Raw genomic sequence first — 18,199 nt, 5'->3', positions numbered from 1 at the left:
GGACCCCCAGTGTCGTGTTCACCCCGAAGGCTGGCTCCAGATAAACTGAAAATCGCCAGACAGGAGTTTGACGCGATGCTGGCTAATGGCACCGCTCGTCCTTCTGACAGTCCGTGGTCATCACCTCTCCACCTTGCGACCAAAAAAGATAATGGCTGGCGTCCTTGTGGTGATTACAGGTTACTCAACGCAAGGACGATACCAGACAAATACCCAATACGTCACATACATGACTTTTCCCACAGCTTAACTGGTTGTAAGTACTTTTCAGTTATAGATTTGGTCAAGGCTTATAACCAAATCCCTGTTGCTGAGGAAGACATTCCGAAGACTGCCATTACAACTCCCTTCGGATTATACGAATTTCCTTTTATGACGTTCGGATTGCGGAACGCAGGGCAGACTTTTCAGAGATTCGTGGATGAGCTGACACGTGGATTTGACTTTTGCTACACATACCTCGATGACTTTTTGGTATTTTCCAGGACTCAGGAACAGCACGAAGAACATTTGCGCCAACTCTTCACACGTATGCAAGAATACGGCGTACTCGTGAACACGGCCAAATGCGTCTTTGGTGCACCTGAAGTAACATTCCTGGGTTACCAAATTTCTGAACAAGGTACGAAACCCTTAGATAGCAAAGTCAAGGCTATCGCGGATATCCCTGCTCCCAAAACCGTCAGAGAGCTGAGGCGATTCTTGGGCATGATAAATTTTTACAGACGATTCTTGCCCAACGCTGCCCAAATCCAGGCCCCTCTGAACGCTCTGCTAACCGGATCTGTAAAAGCTTCCCATCCGGTCGTTATAGAAGGAAGATCACTGCAAGCTTTCGAGGACTGCAAGAAAAGTCTGTGCAATGCAGCCCTACTGGCGCATCCTCATCCCGATGGTAAACTAGGTCTCGTCACGGACGCTTCAGACAAAGCCATCGCAGCAGCTCTACAACAATACGTGGATGGAGCTTGGCAGCCCCTAGCATTCTTCTCGCGTAAGTTGAGCCCATCGCAGGTTAAATACTCGCCATACGATCGTGAGCTCCTTGCAATATACGAAGGAATTAAGTACTTTCGTCACATGCTAGAGGCCAACCACTTCACTGTCTATACTGATCACAAACCGCTATGTTACGCTTTCCATGAGCGGAAAAGTAACTGTTCGCCACGGCAGTATAGACACTTGGACTTCATCTCACAGTTTACGACAGACATCCAACATATTGCGGGCAAAGACAATGTCGTGGCCGACACTCTTTCCCGCATATACGAACTACAAATGCCAGTCGATCTAGAAGTCCTTGCCAAGTCTCAAACCACAGACTCAGAGCTTGCAAACTACCTTAAAGGTGAAACATCTCTTCGTCTCACCAAAATGACAATCCCTGGCAGTCGTACCGAATTATATTGCGACGTCAGTACCCCGACTCCCAGACCTTTCGTTCCCGAGAGCTGTCGTAGGCAAATCTTCAACTGCCTCCACTCCCTTAGCCATCCTGGTCCTAACGCTACAGCTAAGCTCGTTGCACAACGTTTTGTTTGGCCTCTCATGCGCAAAAACTGCCGTGAATGGGCTAAGGCATGTTTGGACTGTCAGCGCACTAAGGTAAGCCGACACGTGTCGTCACCTTTGGGTACGCTTCCTTTACCTTCAGCGCGATTCAAACATGTCCACATTGATCTGGTCGGCCCACTACCATATTAGTTAAATAAATTAACCAGATGCTGCCCGCAGCTTCGCCCGCGTGGATTGGTCAGATCCCCTGCAGCATCAGGATTGAGGAGTTGGAATCCAAATTTTTTATGGAACAATGTCGCAGGTTCCCATAACGATAAAAAAAATCTCGGAGATATCAGTGTAGTACATACATACATAGGTAGAAAAACACAACTTCATTTTTCAAAGTCGGTTAAATAAGTAGCCTATGTTACTCCTTGGTTAACTCTCTACCTGTCTGTGGAAAGTCCCGTCAAAATAAGTTCAGCCATTCCGAAGATTAGCCCGTTCAAACAGACAGACAGACAAAAATTTTAAAAACTGATTCAGTAATGGTATCATTCAAATAACCATATGAGCTTAATAATTATGAGGTATGTTATTTCGAAATTACAGACAGACACTCCCATTTCATTACACTAATATTATAAAGGAGAAAGTTTGTATGTGTGTGTGTATGTTTGTTACTCCTTCACGCTAAAACTACTGGACGGATTGGGCTGAAGAATGGAGATAGATTATACCCTGGATTAGCACATAGGCTACTTTTTATCCCGGAAAATCAAAGAGTTCCCACGGGATTTTTAAAAAAAACTACATCCACGCGAACGAAGTCGCGGGCTTCAGCTAGTAATTATTATATTATACTTAAATACCTAAGTAGGTACTTAAATATGTACAAACACAAATTTTAGTAAATGGGTAGTTAGTGAATCTGAATCAATCTGCTTTGTAAGTATATACCTATAGATATATTATTACGGCTATACTGACGTATTTAGTCGACGAATAATTTCAATCCCATCTGGGTTCCTTTTTCATGGACTCGGCTCGCTGGCGTAATCAATCGATTCATTTATGCATTTGGGATAATATTTTGGGTAAGTCAAAGCTTGTATTTATACTCTCACTAGAGGATGCCCGCGGCTTCGCCCGCGTGGATTTCAGTTTTTTAAAATCCTGTAGGAACTCTTTGATTTTCCGGGATAAAAAGTAGCCTATGTCCTTCCCCGGGATGTATCCCAAGTCTGTACCAAATTTTATTAAAATCGGTTCAGTGGTTGGGCCGTGAAAACGTAGCAGACAGACAGACAGACACACTTTCGCATTTATAATATTAGTATAGATTTATTTATTTTGCACATTTTACCGTATTTTTAAAATGCTCAAAAATAACAGCAATAACAACAAGTGTAAATTAAAAATTTATAACACCCCGACAAGTGAAGGTTACAGTAACTAGAAAAGACCTGATAACTTTTAAACGGCTGAACTGATTTTCTTGGATTATAGCTAAGAACACTCTCGATCAAGCCACCTTTCAAACAAAAAAAACTAAATTAAAATCGGTTCAATAGTCTAGGAGCTACGATGCCACAGACAGATACACAGATACACACGTCAAGCTTATAACACCCCTCTTTTTGGGTCGGGGGTTAAAAACAACAAACAATAAAGTAACAAAACACAGAAAGAACAAAAAATAAAATAACAGCAACAACAAAATCAATAAATAACAGAAACAAAAGAGAAATAAAATAACAGAAACAACAGAAAACTAAAGTAACGGAAGAAAAAAAAAACATTGGATAAAAATACGGTAAAAAGGAACCTTTTATACACTTCTTGTCTGTCTGTCTGTCCGTCTGTCGTGTCTGACAAAAAAACCTATAGGGTACTTCCCGTTGACCTCCAATCATGAGATTTGGCAGGCAAGGTCTTATAGTACAAGTAAAGCAAAAAAATCGGAATATCGTGAATTTGTGGTTATATCACCCAAAAAAACTTTCCTCACATAAACCGATGGGACGGATATTCAACACGAACGGAGAGAGATTACCGGCGGCGGACCAATGGCTTTATGTACTTATGTATGTGCGACTTCGCCCGCGTGGATTTAGGTTTTTCGAAATCCCGTGGGAACTCTTTGATCTTCCGGGATAACAAGTAGTCTATGTGCTAATCCACGATATTATCTATCTCCATTCCAAATTTCAGACAAATCCGTCCAGTAGTTTTTGCGTGAAGGAGTAACAAACATACACACACACACAAACTTTCGCCTTTATAATATTAGTGTGAGGTGTGATTTAGTATATGTTACTATTAAAAACTACTAACCTACTAACAAGATGAATAAATGAATTTTCTTTCTTCTTTCTTTCTTACTAGCTGACGCCCGCGACTTCGTACAAGTGGATGTAGATTTTTAAAATTCCCGAGGGAACTCTTTGATTTTCCGGGATAAAAAGTAGCCTATGTGCTAATCCAGGATACTATCTATCTCCATTCCAAATTTCAGCCAAATCCGTCCAGTAGTTTTTGCGTGAAGAAGTAACAAACATACACACACACATACACAAACTTTCGCCTTTATAATATTAAGTGTGATTTAGTATGTTATTTTTTACACAGATTTCTTCGGTAGAATGAGTTCGAAATGGAAGATTATTCAAATTATTTCAACTGGATGCTGCTTGTATGCGATGATCAACCAGTGTTGCAGCGAACGGGTTAGAATTTATTTTCAACTAAAATGCCTGCGTGGGCGCAGGTAACTTTTGTGAATCCTATGGGAACTCATCGATGTTCAGAAAAGTCATTCTCCAAGATTCAAGCTATCTGTGTGCCGAATTTCGTAATGATCGATTCAGCTATTGAGTGGTAGCAAGTGTAAATTAAAAATTTATAACACCCCCGACAAGTGAAGGTTACAGTAACTAGAAAAGAGCTGATAACTTTCAAACTGCTGAACCGATTTTCTTGGATTATAGCTAAGAACACTCTCGATCAAGCCACCTTTCAAACAGAAAAAAACAAAATTAAAATCGGTTCATTAGCTTAGGAGCTACGATGCCACAGACAGATACACACTTCAAACTTATAACACCCCTCGTTTTGGGTCGGGGGTTAAAAAGGCATAAATAAGACATACAAAGAATCAAAAGCTAAGCTATAATCCGCTGAAAAAGGCAAATCTCTATGGTGCAACATGCATCATGCGACATGCAACGCCCGCCCTCCCACTGATAAACATGCAGGAAAAGCCAGCCACCAAACAAGCCCCAAGTACTTTAAGTACGTTTGTGGTTATTGAAATCGGTTTTTTTTTTTAAATATTAGCCATGTTAAATGACTAATATTCCCCTTTCCTCTGCAACTAAGCGTCAGGCTTGTGCTAGGAGTAGGTACGACAATAGTGCAACGGGCGGGGTTTGAACCGCCGACCTTTCGGTTTTCAGTCCACTCCTTTACCGGTTGAGCTATTGAGGCTCAAATATTTTTTAATGTCTATCAATCATTCTTTCCAGAAATTTTACATCAGTTTGGAGCGTCCGGTCATAGACTTCACGGACCCCAAATCCGTAACGAACTTAGTGGTGAAATCCAAACGCCTGAGCCGCAGCGACCCAGTTCACTATCTGACCATAAACCTGACCACGATGGTCACCTTTGACAAGCAATTCATGGTAAGCAAATGCCTTTAAGAGGCGAGCGACGGGTCTGCCCGCGAAATTCAAAGTTTACTTGGTTTTTTCGCAATTTGTAAACTAATACGACAACGTAGGCTTATGGCACTTTAATTAAATATCAACTAATGTATAATAATACTAATAAATAAAATTGGAGTGTCTGTCTGTAAAATTTTGTCTGACTGTCTGTTTGAACGGGCTAATCTTCGGAACGGCTGAACCTATTTTGACGGGATTTTTAAAGCGCGAGCGAAACGAGCGCAATTTTTTTGATTTATTTACAAAAAAGATTGGTAAATTCGAGAACTAATCACACTAATATTATAAAGGCGAAAGTTTGTATTTGTGTGTGTGTGTGTGTGTGTATGTTTGTTACTCTTTCACGCAATAACTACTGAATGGATTTGGCTGAAATTTGAAATGGAGATAGATAATATCCTGGATTAGCACATAGGCTACTTTTTATCCCGGAAAATCAATGAGTTCCTACGGGATTTTAAAAAACCGAAATCCACGCGGGCGAAGCCGCGGGCATCTTCTAGTCTATTATACATTTAAAAACAATTTCTCTTTGTCTGGGATTTAGGGGTAAACCCCCCTGGCTACGGCAATGATCAGGACGATGTGGTTTCAGGTGTATTTCGCGTTCTACGAGTTGCTATCGAACGTGTACAAGCGGAGTTTCGTGGAGTGGCACAACAACGGGTGTGAGTTCCTTGAAAACGATATCCTCTTGGGATCGGCGCTCAGAGCCGTTTACTACAAGTACAACAAGGACAAAGGCCCGTTGAAATGCCCGATGCCACCCGTGAGTGTCTCTTAAACACGTTAAGGTGCAAGGGTCTGCCCGAGAAATTCAAATTTAATTTGGTTTTTCAAAATTTGTAAACTAATACGACAAAGTAGGCTTGTAGCACTTTAATTGCGCCAAGTTTTAGTTTTTAAATTGCGAAAAATCAAATTAATTTTGAATTTCGCGGGCAGACCCGTCTCATGCACCTTAAGAGAAAAAACCGACCAAGTGCGAGTCAGACTCGCGCACCGAGGGTTCCGTACTCGGGTATTTTTTCCGACATTTTGCTAATCAAAAACTATCGCACTAATATCACACTATCACATCACACTATCACACTTCACATCACACTAATATTATAAAGGAGAAAGTTTGTATGTGTGTGTGTGTGTGTGTATGTTTGTTACTCCTTCACGCAAAAACTACTGGACTGAAATTTAGAATGGAGATAGATTATACCCTGGATTAGCACATAGGCTACTTTTTATCCCGGAAAATCAAAGAGTTCCCGCGGGAATTCTAAAAAATCTACATCCACGCGAACGAAGTCGCGGGTATCAGCTAGTAATGCATAAAAATAAATAAAAATCTGTTTTAGAATGTACAGATAAAGCCAAATTATAATATACCCCACTTGGTATAGTTATCTTACTTTGAAAATTGACAATACTAATTACTTGTTCATGAACACATTTTAATAATTTTTTTTTGTGATGTAACCACAAATTCACTGTTTTCGGATTTTTTCCTTTTCTTGTGTTATAAAACCTACCTATCTGACAAATATCATAATTCTAGGTCAACGAAAAGTACCTTATAGGTTTTCTTGACGGACAGACAGACAGACAACAAAGTGATCCTATAAGGGTTCCGTTTTTCTTTTTGAGGTATGGAACCCTAAAAAACGTTAACACAAAGAGATTGGAGCATTCGTACGAGTAGGAGAATTACTTCTGTCTCAGAGGACTCTAAAATGATAATAACACCTAGTTAAATTAGTTAGAGCCTCAATAGCTCAACGGTTGAGGAGCGGATTGAATTCCGAAAGGTCGGCGGTTCAAACCCCATCCGTTGCACTATTGTCGTACCTACTACTAACACAGCTTTGCGCTTAGTTGGAGGGGAAAGGAGAATATTAGTCATGATTAGCATGGCTAATAATCTTTTTGACGTGACAACGTCTTATAATTCGATAGAGCCGGCTGCACGCACGAAAAAACATGACTCATGCGGCGTTACCTCGCTCTGAGGCGTTTCATGTAAGGCTTGAAGTGCAAGCGAGAGCGCGGAACGAGCGACAAAGAAGCACAATCGGCCTTTGTTGTCACGTTCAACTATCGTCAGTAAACCGACTTTACAGACAACCAATTTTTTTTTAATGTTGTTTCAGGGCAATTACAGTTTCCCAAACATGTTCATCTCGCTGAGCGCCCTGCTGGACAAGTTCCCGTTCCAACAAGGCCGAGTGTTTGTGAACGTGTCACGAGTGCGGAGCGTAGAGGAGCGCGCCTTTTGCGGACATATCGACTTCCAGATCAAGTCCTTTCGCGCTGACCGATACGGCGCAAATAATAATTGATAAAGATGTTTGATCCGGTTCAAAGGACCAAAAAACGCCTCTCTATGTATCGTGTAAACTTATATCTCTTTCTCTCTCTTATAAGATTAAAAAGACTGCCAGTGGTCTTAAACCATCGATAAACTTATACAACTGTCACGAGTGCGGTGCGTAGAGGAGCGCACCTTCTGCGGACACGTCGACTTCCAGATCAAGTCCTTCCGCGCCGACCAATACGGCGCAAATTATTGATAATGACGTTAAATCCGGTTCCAAGGACCAAAAAATGTTAATAAAATAATTTTTAACCCCCGACCCAAAAAGAGGGGTGTTATAAGTTTGACGTCTGTATCTGTCTGTGGCATCGTAGCTCCTAAACGAATGAACCGATTTTAATTTAGTTTTTTTGTTTGAAAGGTGGCTTGATCGAGAGTGTTCTTAGCTATAATCGAAGATATCGGTTCAGCCGTTTGAAAGTTTTAGTGTCGGGGGTTTTTTAAATGTAATTTTATATGTCAATACGAAATAAAACATGAAAATTAGTCTTTGCTTTTATTTATTTCTGGATTCATAACATCTTTGATATCATCTGTGTGGTATATAATCTTCTTTTTAAGGGGGACTTTGTGCACGCGACGCTTGTGAGTGTAGAGAGCGGCCCTTTGTCGGAAGGTGCGCGCGCATAAGTCGCAGGGTATTGGTTTTTCGCCTGTGTGTATCCGCTCATGTTCCCTTAGAGTTTTTTGTACCTGAAAAAAAATGTGATTCTCATCTACCAATAATATTATAATTTATATAATTATAAATATATATAATTTATTAATAAATAATTCGTTCTCAATAAATGTGTTTAAGGTGGGTGCGACGGGTCTGCCGAAATTCAAGTTTAATTTGGTTTTTCGCTATTTGTAAACTAATACGACAACGTAGGCTTATGGTATTTTAATTGCAACAATGACAGTATCATCCTCACAGGTTTATATAAAAATCTTTACTTGAAAGGATCCAGTTTACCTAACCTAGTATATACTAGAATTAATTTCTTAAACTGGACCCTTCCAAATTAAATTTGAATTTCGCGGGCAGGCCCGTCGCTTCCACCTCAAGGTAGTTTTTATCAAACGATTTACCCCAAGGTTGCACTATGGAACCTGTTCTATTCCTAAAATGTTAATAAAATGATTTTTAACCCTCGGCCCAAAAAGAGGGGTGTTATAAGTTTGACGTGTGTATCTGTGTCTGTCTGTGGCATCGTAGCTCCTAAACGAATGAACCGATTTTAATTTAGTTTTTTTTTGTTTGATAGGTGGCTTGATCGAGAGTGCTCTTAGCTATAATGGAAGATAATCGGTTCAGCCGTTTGAAAGTTATCAGCTCTTTTCTAGTTTTCTTATAGAGGTTTTTGTGTCGGGGGTTTTTTGAATTTTGAGTTATATAATTTTATATGTCAATACGAAATAAAACATGAAAATTACTCTTTGCTTTTATTTATTTCTGGATTCATAGCATCTTGAATATCATCTGTGTGGTATATAATCTTCTTTTTAAGGGGGACTTTGTGCACGCGACGCTTGTGAGTGTAGAGAGCGGCCTTTTGTCGGAAGGTGTGCGCGCATAAGTCGCAGGGTATTGGTTTTTCGCCTGTGTGTATCCGCTCATGTTCCCTTAGCGTTCTTTGAAGCTGAAAAAAGTGTGATTCTTTTTTTTTTCTTCTCTCGTCAGGCTTTACACAGATTAGCCAATGTCAAGTTTGTAGTTATTTACAAGTTAGGGAAACTATACAAGTATGGACCCCGTCTGTGCCGGCGCTCGCCGACACACGCACGGCACCCCCTTAGAGCGCTTTCCAGTCAGTTTTATAAAAAAAAAACACTCCAAACAGGCAGAGCACGCCCGCCAGCTAACACCAACACAGACGTAGTCCAACTAATTTCTTTACTGTGCTATAAGATTTACCTACTTGCCCAAGATTCTAGGTCAACGGGGAGTACCCTATAGGTTTTCTTGACAGATACGACAGACGGTCAGACAGACAGACAAGGAAGTGTTCCTATAAGGGTTCCTTTTTTCCTTTTGACGTATGGACCCTAAAAACTCTTGGTAGACTTAAATAACATAATTGAAGATTATGTAAATGACAAAAAAGCTTGGATTTGACTCGCTCCAGCAATACACGGGGCTGCAATTGCTTGTATCAATGGCATATTATTGTAAATTGAATAATTGAAAAGAGCAACCGCCGAGTTTCTTGCTGGTTCTTCTCGGTTGGAACGGCATTCCGTACCAGTGGTAGATTACTTTGACGATTCAGAAACACTTGTAAAAGTTTAATTGAATAAAAATATTTTGAATTTGAATTTTTTTTTCTCTCGGCTGGCTTTACACTGATTACCCAATGTCAAGTTTGTAGTTATTTACAAGTTAGGGAAACTATATGTATAAGTATGGACTCCGTCTGCGCCGGCGCCCGCCGACACGCGCGGCGCCTCTTTAGAGCGATTCCCAGTCAGTTCCACCAGCAATAAACACCAGCAGAACGCAAAAACCGGCCACTTCTAAGAAAAAAACACTCCAAACAGTCACAACACGCGCGCCAGCAAACGCCACCACAGACGAAGTCCTGAATTTGAATAACCTTACCAGGAAGGCTTTCCCACAGGTCTGGCATATCTTGTTTCGCTTTTCCTGTTTATCTTCGTGTACTCTCTTGATATGTCGGTATATACCTCTGGCCGAAGCTAGTACCTAAACAAAAAACAACAGCTTGATCTTTCTGAATCATATTCATTCCTGAGGGTCATGCTCATAACCCTTTCTATCACACTTCACACTTATCACACTATCACATCACACTAATCACACTAATATTATAAAGGCGAAAGTTTGTATGTGTGTGTGTGTGTGTGTGTGTATGTTTGTTACTCCTTCACGCAAAAACTACTGGACGGATTGGGCTGAAATTTAGAATGGAGATAGATTATACTCTGGATTAGCACATAGGCTACTTTTTATCCCGGAAAATCAAAGAGTTCCCACGGGATTTTTAAAAAACTCCATCCACGCGAACGAAGTTGCGGGCATCGGCTAGTTAATGAATGAATGAATATACTTTTATTGTACACTAGCTGATGCCCGCAACTTCGTCCGCGTGGATTTAGGTTTTTGAAATCCCGTGGGAACTCTTTGATTTTCCGGGATAAAAAGAAGCCTATGTGCTAATCCAGGATATTATCTATCTCCATTCCAAATTTCAGCCAAATCCGTTCAGTAGTTTTTGCGTGAAAGAGTAACAAACAAACACACACACACACACACACACACAAACTTTCTGGCTGGGGTTCGTGTGTCGAGCGTTGTTGATTGATTGAATTTTAGAAGCGACATCTTGTGAATGTTGCAACCTCTACAATGTATAATAATATTAAAATAAATAAATACATAAATATATGTAACTAAAATCTCATAATAGTTTTTTGTCTACACTCATATTTAAAACATATTTATTATAATTATTCGTATATATTTTGCTATCATGCCCGTGCACAAAACATATACATATAAAAGCCGAAAAGAAATGTAGTATACTTACATATATAAAAATAAATGCATTGGATCTTTAGTGGTTAACTTAGCAAAGTGTTACATCGTGCGTGTAGTTGTGGTGGTCGCGCAGCTCGCCTAGAGAGCGGTAGTCTTTGCTGCATAATGAACTATAGATGTGACGACGATGACGATGATGACGACGTTGACGATGTTGACGACGTTGACGATGTTGACGACGTTGACGATGTTGACGACGACGGCGACAACTAAGTTGACGGTAATGACGACAACGACTATATAAATCCTTTTGAATGTGAATAGTTGATGTAAAGATGGATTTATGAAAGGCGTTGGACGATGAAGTGGCAGTGGGCAGGCCATGCCTGTCGTAGAGGCGATGGCCGTTGGAGCCGGAAAGTCCTTGAGTGGAGACCGCGTTTAAGGAAGCGTAGTGTGGGACGCCCTCCAGCACGATGGACCGACGATATAAAGCGGCTGGCGGGAAGTGGCTGGATGAGGAAGGCTGAGGACCGGGTGTGGTGACGCTCTTTAGAGAAGGCCTATGTCCAGCAGTGGACGTCCACAGGCTGATGATGATGATGTTGGACAGTGTCTCACCGTATGGCAGATGGGGCATTTGTGGATGGACTTGGCCTCGTGCCTGTAATTGTGGTGGTCGCGCAGCTCGCCGGGGGAACGGTAGTATTTGCCGCATAGCGAACATTTATACCTGAAATAAATTAATTTATTAAGTCCCTTATTATTTATTAATGTCCCTTATTATTTATTAATGTCCCTTTGGCGGTGGAGACGATAGGCTGCTGGGGTGAGGAGGCGCGGGGCTTTGTGCGCGACATTGGCCGTCGTCTAAGAGAAAGAGGCTGCGATCCACGCTCTGGGGCCTACCTGGTCCAAAGGTTGTCCATCGCCATTCAGCGGGGCAATGCTGCCAGCTTGATGGGCACTTTTGGTCCAGGGGCAACCAGGGGTGGTCTTTTTGACGACTATCACACTAATATTATAAAGGCGAAAGTTTGTATGTGTGTGTGTGTGTATGTTTGTTACTCCTTCACGCAAAAACTACTGGACGGATTTAGCTGAAATTTGGAATGGAGATAGATAATATCCTGGATTAGCACATAGGCTAATTTTTATCCCGGAAAATCAAAGAGTTCCTACGGGATTTCGAAAAACCTAAATCCACGCGGGCGAAGTCGCGGGCATCGGCTAGTAACTAATAGTAATTTTAATTTATAATTATTAATTTTTAATTTATATCAATTAAGTGAATTATTTTTAATTTAAATTATTGTATAGTTTAGTTATTAAGTAACTAGATGATGCCCGCGACTTCGTCCGCGTGGATTTAGGTTATTAATGATCCTGTGGGAACTGTTTGATTTTCCAGGATAAAATGCCTATATCAATTACAGAGACGCAAGCTACCTCGGTACCAAATTTCATACAAATCAGTTAAGCGGAAGGGTTTTTAGGAATCCCGCGGGAACTCTTTGATTCTCCGGGATAAAAAGTAGCCTATGTCCGTCCCCGGGATATTAGCTAACCCTGTACTAAATTTCGACAGAATCGGTTAAACTGTCTGTGAAAAGGTAGCAGACAAACAGACAGACAGACACACTTTCGCATTTATAATATTATAGTATGGATGATTATGTTAAGGGGCCGCGCCGCCATAAAAATTAAAAAGTTATGACACTGACTGTAGTACCTGATCTGAAAACTAGATGGCGCTAGTATACCGTTAGCTCACGCTATGCCACATCCAGGGTATAATTAAATCGGCCAGCTCACGTAATCTCACCCGGTGGTAAGTGATGATGCAGTCTAAGATGGAAGCGAGCTAACCTGGAAGGAGTATGGACGTTTTAAGGGTTCCGTACCACAAAAGAAAAACGGAACCCTTAAAGGATCACTTTGTTGTCTGTCTGTCTGTGCGTCCGTCGTGTCTGTCAAGAAAACCTATAGGGTACTTCCCGTTGACCTAGAATTTTGAGGCAGGTAGGTAGCTCTTATAGCACAAGTAAAGGAATAATAATAATAGTAATAATAGTTTATTTTCAGGCAATTTTTTTTTTACACCCATTTCTTAAATATAAAATAAAATAAAATAGAATAGAATACAAGAGTAAAATAAAAATTATTTACGGTTGTTGCCACGATGTACGGCAAGCCAGTACTTCGGTATGCGATTTTCAGGACACTCAGAGCATACCCTGAGGATCTCGTTCTGAGAATTGCGGATGCGGAACCAGAAAGCCGCAACCCGAGATCTAATAATCGCGAAATAATCGGGCACTTAAGCGTCGGCAAATAAATCCGAAAACCGTGAATTTGTGGCTACATCATTTAAAAAAAAATGTGTTTCAATTTTTAAAGTAAGATAACTATACCAAGTGGGGTGGCATATGAAAGGGCTTTACCTATACATTCTAAAACAGATGTTTATGCATAATAGTTTTTGATTTATCGTGCAAAATGTTGGAAAAATCACCCGAGTACGGAGCCCTCGGTGCGCGAGTCCGACTCGCACTTTTCCGGTTTTTTTTTTTATTAAACCCATACCCCTTTGTAGCCTTTTGGTTTCTATACTAACTTATTTACGGTAACTTATTTTTTAACCCCTGACCCAAAAAGAGGGGTGTCATAAGTTTGACGTGTGTATCTGTCTGTGGCATCGTAGCTCCTAAACTGATGAACCGATTTTAATTTAGTTTTTTTTGTTTGAAAGCTTGATCGAAAGTGTTCTTAGCTATAATCCAAAAAAATCGGTTCAGCCGTTTGAAAGTTATCAGCTCTTTTCTAGTTACCGTAACCTTTATTTAGTGCTATAAATTTTTAATTTACACTTGTTACTTCTTGTACGACGGTTCATGGTATGTGTGGTGTATGTAGGTATAATAAAATATATATTAATATGTGGGTACTCAATAAAGCAGTATTGAATCAGCCATGCTTGTTTCACTACATGGTGGTGGCAGCGGTGGGATACGAACCCACGCCTCCGAAGAGACTGGTGCCCTTCGTGTGCGATTCCGACTCGCACTTGACCGATTTTTTAACACTTACTTTAGGGCTTGTGTGTCCGCGTGCTGCCTCGTGTACTTGAGATGGAGCTGGTAGCTGTATAGCGAGCTGAACTTCTTGTCGCAAAGTTTACAAGGGTACTGCTTCTCGGAGTGAATCAACGCGTGGGCCTTGACGCGGTACGCGCAAACCATTTTGCCGCAGATCGGGCATTGCTGACGCGGTGGTGGGTTGCAGTGTATCCTGGAATAAGATCCGTGATTAAAAAAATCCTATAAAAAAATTTTAAAAAAAAGAAACCCGACTTCAATAACCGGAACCTGCGTCCGCTCAGATCACAGGACCACAGATCACTATTATACTAGGCACTAGCACAAGACTTGCATATTGAGAACCTCAATAGCTCAACCGGTAAAGGAGTACGGACTGAAACCGAAGGTCGACGGTTCAAACCCCGTCCGTTGCACTATTGTCGTACCTACTCCTAGCACAAGCCTGACGCTTAGTTGGAGAGGAAAGGGGAATATTAGTCATTTAACATGGCTAATATTTAAAAAAAAAAAAAACAAATTGTACATACATTTCATGTTTCTTCAGGGAGCCTTTCAAAGAATATTTCTTCCCACAAGAGAAACATTGGAATCCCTCAGTATGGCACTTCTGTACGTGCTCATTACGTAGTTTTTGGCTCCTGCAATATCAAACAAAAACTATAGCGGACTATCAAAAAACCGGCCAAGTGCGAGTCAGATTCGCGCACCGAGGGTTCCGTACTCGGGTATTTTTTCCGACATTTTGCACGATAAATCAAAAACTATTATGCATAAAAATAAATAAAAATCTGTTTTAGAATGTATAGATAAAGCCCTTTCATGTGATACTCTACTTGGTATAGTTATCTTACTTAAAAATGTAAACACATTTCAATTTTTTTTTAATGATGTAACCACAAATTCACGGTTTTCAGATTTATTCCTTTACTTGTGCTATAAGACCCACCTACCTGCCAAAATACATGATTCTAGGTAAACGGGAAGTACCCTATAGGTTTTCTTGAAAGACACGACGGACGGATAGACAGACAGACAGACAGACAACAAACTGATTCGTTGGTTGTTCCGTTTTTCCTTTTGAGGTACGGAACTCTAAAAATCGGCCGAATAAGACTATTCTAGAGTATAAAACTTGCCTGGGACTTCGTCTGTGTTGGTGTTAGCTGGCGGGTGTGCTCTGCCTTTTTGGAGTGTTTTTTTTTTTTTTTGTTAAAACTGTCTGGAAAGCGCTCTAAGGGGGTGCCGTGCGTGTGTCGGCGAGCGCCGGCACAGACGGGGTCCATACTTGTATAGTTTAGCTAACTTGTTACAAATAATTACAAACTTGACATTGGTAATAACACATAATCTTTGTAAAGCCAGACGAGAGAGAAAAAAAAACTTGCCTGAAATATTGCTTGCACTGCCAACAAGCGAACCCTGGTCCTTTGGGGTCGTCCACCAGGACTGTCAACTGTTTCTCGGGTTCCGTATATATTTTATTTTTGACTATTCTATCTTCTTGCTCCTGAATAATCCAAATCAAAATATTTTTATTCAATTAAACTATTACAAGTGCTTTTGAATCGTCAAATGCATCTACCACTGGTTTAGTATGCCTTTCCTATTGAGAAGCACCAGCAAGAAACTCGGCGGTTGCTCTTTTCAAAGACTCATTATACAATTATTATGGCATGTATAAAAGTAATTGAAGTCCCGCGCATTGCTGGAGCGAGCTGCAGGTCAAATCCACGCTCCTTTATCATTTACATAATCTTCAATTATATACTCGTAGTATGCTTTTTTCAGAAGCATAATTTTAATAGCCTTGTTAATAGTAAAAGACTCAATAGCTCAACGGTTATAGGAGCGGAGAATACTCTTCCGCGATCTGTGTTTCCTACCAATTACAATCCGGGTATCTTTAAAACAAGAGTGAACAGGCACCTTCTAGGTAAACGCGTCCCATCTTAGACCACATCATCACTTTCCATCAGGTGTGATTGTGGTCAAGCGGTTGCCTATAGTAAATAAAAAAAAGGTAAACTTACTGTTAATATCTTCATCTGTGCATCGATATTAGCGTCTTTCATGAAGTGTTTACTTTTGAGATGATTTCGAACATTTTCCATACAGTTAAATTTGTATGGTAACGATTCCTTACAAACACATTTCCATACTAAATAGTGCTCTTTCTTATGAATGTTGAGAGATTCCATTTTTACATGCACTTTGCATACATTGCACATATTTGTATTCGGTTTCTGCAAAATGATAGAACATTATTATAGACAAGACTAGATGGCGCCCACGGCTTCGCCCGTGTGGTTTTAGGTTTTTAAATAAACCGGCCAAGTGCGAGTCAGACTCGCGCACCGAGGGGAACCCTCGGTGCGCGTCCGTCCGTCGTGTCTGTCAAGAAACCTATAGGGTACTTCCCGTTGACCTAGAATTATGAAATTTGGTAGGTAGGTAGGTCTTATAGCACAAGTGCAGGAATAAATCTGAAAACTGCAAATTTGTGGTTACATCATTTAAAAAAAAATTAAAATGTGTTTCAATTTTCAAAGTAAGATAACTATACCAAGTGGGGTATCATATGAAAGGGCTTTACCTGTACATGCTAAAATAGATTTTTGTTTATTTTTATATATAATAGTTTTTGATTTATCGTGCAAAATGATGGAAAAAAACCCGAGTACGGAACCCTCAGTGCGCGAGTCTGACTCGCACTTGGCCGGTTTTTTTAGAATAAATGGCTTTAAGTTTGATGAAACTACAAGTGTTCTTTGTTTTAGTATAGAACCTAAAAAGGGTTTAGTCATTCATCATCATCATCAGCCTGTGGGCGTCCACTGTTGAACATAGGCCTTCCCTATAGAGTGCCACCACACCCGGTCCTCAGCCTTCCTCATCCAGCTACTTCCCGCCAGCCGCTTTATATCGTTGGTCCATCGTGCTGGAGGGCGTCCCACACTACGCTTGCTTAAACGCGGTCTTCATTCAAGGACTTTCCGGCTCCAACGGCCATCGCCTCTACGACAGGCATGGCCTGCCCACTGCCACTTCAGCTTGCTAATAGTTTAGTCATTAAATTCTAATTTCTATCTCTACTTACCCATCCATGCAACTCAGTTATATGTTTCTCCAAAGTATCGCAATCCTCAAAAACTTCAACACATTCTTCACATTTATTCATTGCATTCACATATTCATCTTTTAACTTCCTTGCTTCAATATTTTTAAGCCTTTCCGCTCTATTCATTTTTATTAAATTAATACGAATTTTACCTTTAGTGACCTTTAGTTTCGCCTTATTTGATACAGAATCTTTATGTTTCTCATCATTCCTAAACATATTTTTATTATCACCATTTGAAATAGGTATATTTACATCTGAACGTACATTTTTGTTTTTTTTCCTTTCATTTCCTTTTAGTTCAATCACTCTTTTCCCTCTCGGTGTATCAAGGATATTTTCGAAATCAATTGTACTGTTACCATTTATTACTTCAGGCCTCTCGAGTTTTACTACCAATTTTTTTGAATTTCTTATTATAAAATCAATCTTTTTGTTTTCTAACATGCTTTTTGATCCATAGAGATAACTATTACCATATTTAGCTATTGGTAGAGGAGGTACATATGTTTTTATCATTTTTCTTCTACAGCTCAATGGCTTACCAATTTCAGAATCATCAAAATCATTTAAATCTTCTTCTGATATATTATAGTTATCATCAACTTCATAATTATCAATTGGTATCTCTACAAATGGAATATCTTTGTTTTTAGCCTTTCTTTTATTCTTTTTAACACCATATTTCGTGTCAGGACTATGAATAGATATTTCTTCTATATTATCTCCATCTCCTTCTACAATTATATGATAGTACAAATTAAGATAAAATATTCCCAGTTCACCAGACACATATTTAAATTAATTAATCAACAATTATTCTCAAAATTATGTAACATATTTAGAACATTCTTATTGGCAAAGCCTGTCGCCAAGCGATTTGACAGTAGTTATGCAGAA

General features: G+C 40.1%; 2 protein-coding genes across 2 annotated transcripts in view; one reads left to right on the top strand and one right to left on the bottom strand.

Moving 5' to 3' along the window:
* Nucleotides 1-4,145: 4,145 nt before the first annotated feature.
* LOC123879303 lies at nucleotides 4,146-7,561 on the top strand. Its single transcript, XM_045926947.1, has 4 exons — nucleotides 4,146-4,229; nucleotides 5,028-5,186; nucleotides 5,824-5,997; nucleotides 7,373-7,561. The coding sequence occupies exons 1-4, from the start codon at nucleotides 4,146-4,148 to the stop codon at nucleotides 7,559-7,561; spliced, it is 606 nt and encodes a 201-aa protein (XP_045782903.1).
* Nucleotides 7,562-8,079: 518 nt separating this feature from the next.
* The window catches only part of LOC123879747 (zinc finger protein 616-like), a 35,150-nt gene continuing 25,030 nt past the window's right edge, over nucleotides 8,080-18,199 (bottom strand). The window contains exons 6-13 of the mRNA XM_045927658.1: nucleotides 17,279-18,036; nucleotides 16,212-16,424; nucleotides 15,567-15,688; nucleotides 14,709-14,819; nucleotides 14,171-14,371; nucleotides 11,702-11,813; nucleotides 10,181-10,285; nucleotides 8,080-8,289 (exon numbers count right to left, since the gene is read on the bottom strand). Coding sequence (XP_045783614.1) covers nucleotides 8,080-8,289; nucleotides 10,181-10,285; nucleotides 11,702-11,813; nucleotides 14,171-14,371; nucleotides 14,709-14,819; nucleotides 15,567-15,688; nucleotides 16,212-16,424; nucleotides 17,279-18,036 — 1,832 coding nt within the window. The remainder of the gene's footprint in view (nucleotides 8,290-10,180; nucleotides 10,286-11,701; nucleotides 11,814-14,170; nucleotides 14,372-14,708; nucleotides 14,820-15,566; nucleotides 15,689-16,211; nucleotides 16,425-17,278; nucleotides 18,037-18,199) is intronic.

This window comes from Maniola jurtina, chromosome 28 (genome assembly GCF_905333055.1).
Source record: "Maniola jurtina chromosome 28, ilManJurt1.1, whole genome shotgun sequence".
Taxonomy (NCBI): domain Eukaryota; kingdom Metazoa; phylum Arthropoda; class Insecta; order Lepidoptera; family Nymphalidae; genus Maniola; species Maniola jurtina.
This window is presented reverse-complemented; position numbering and strand designations above follow the sequence as displayed.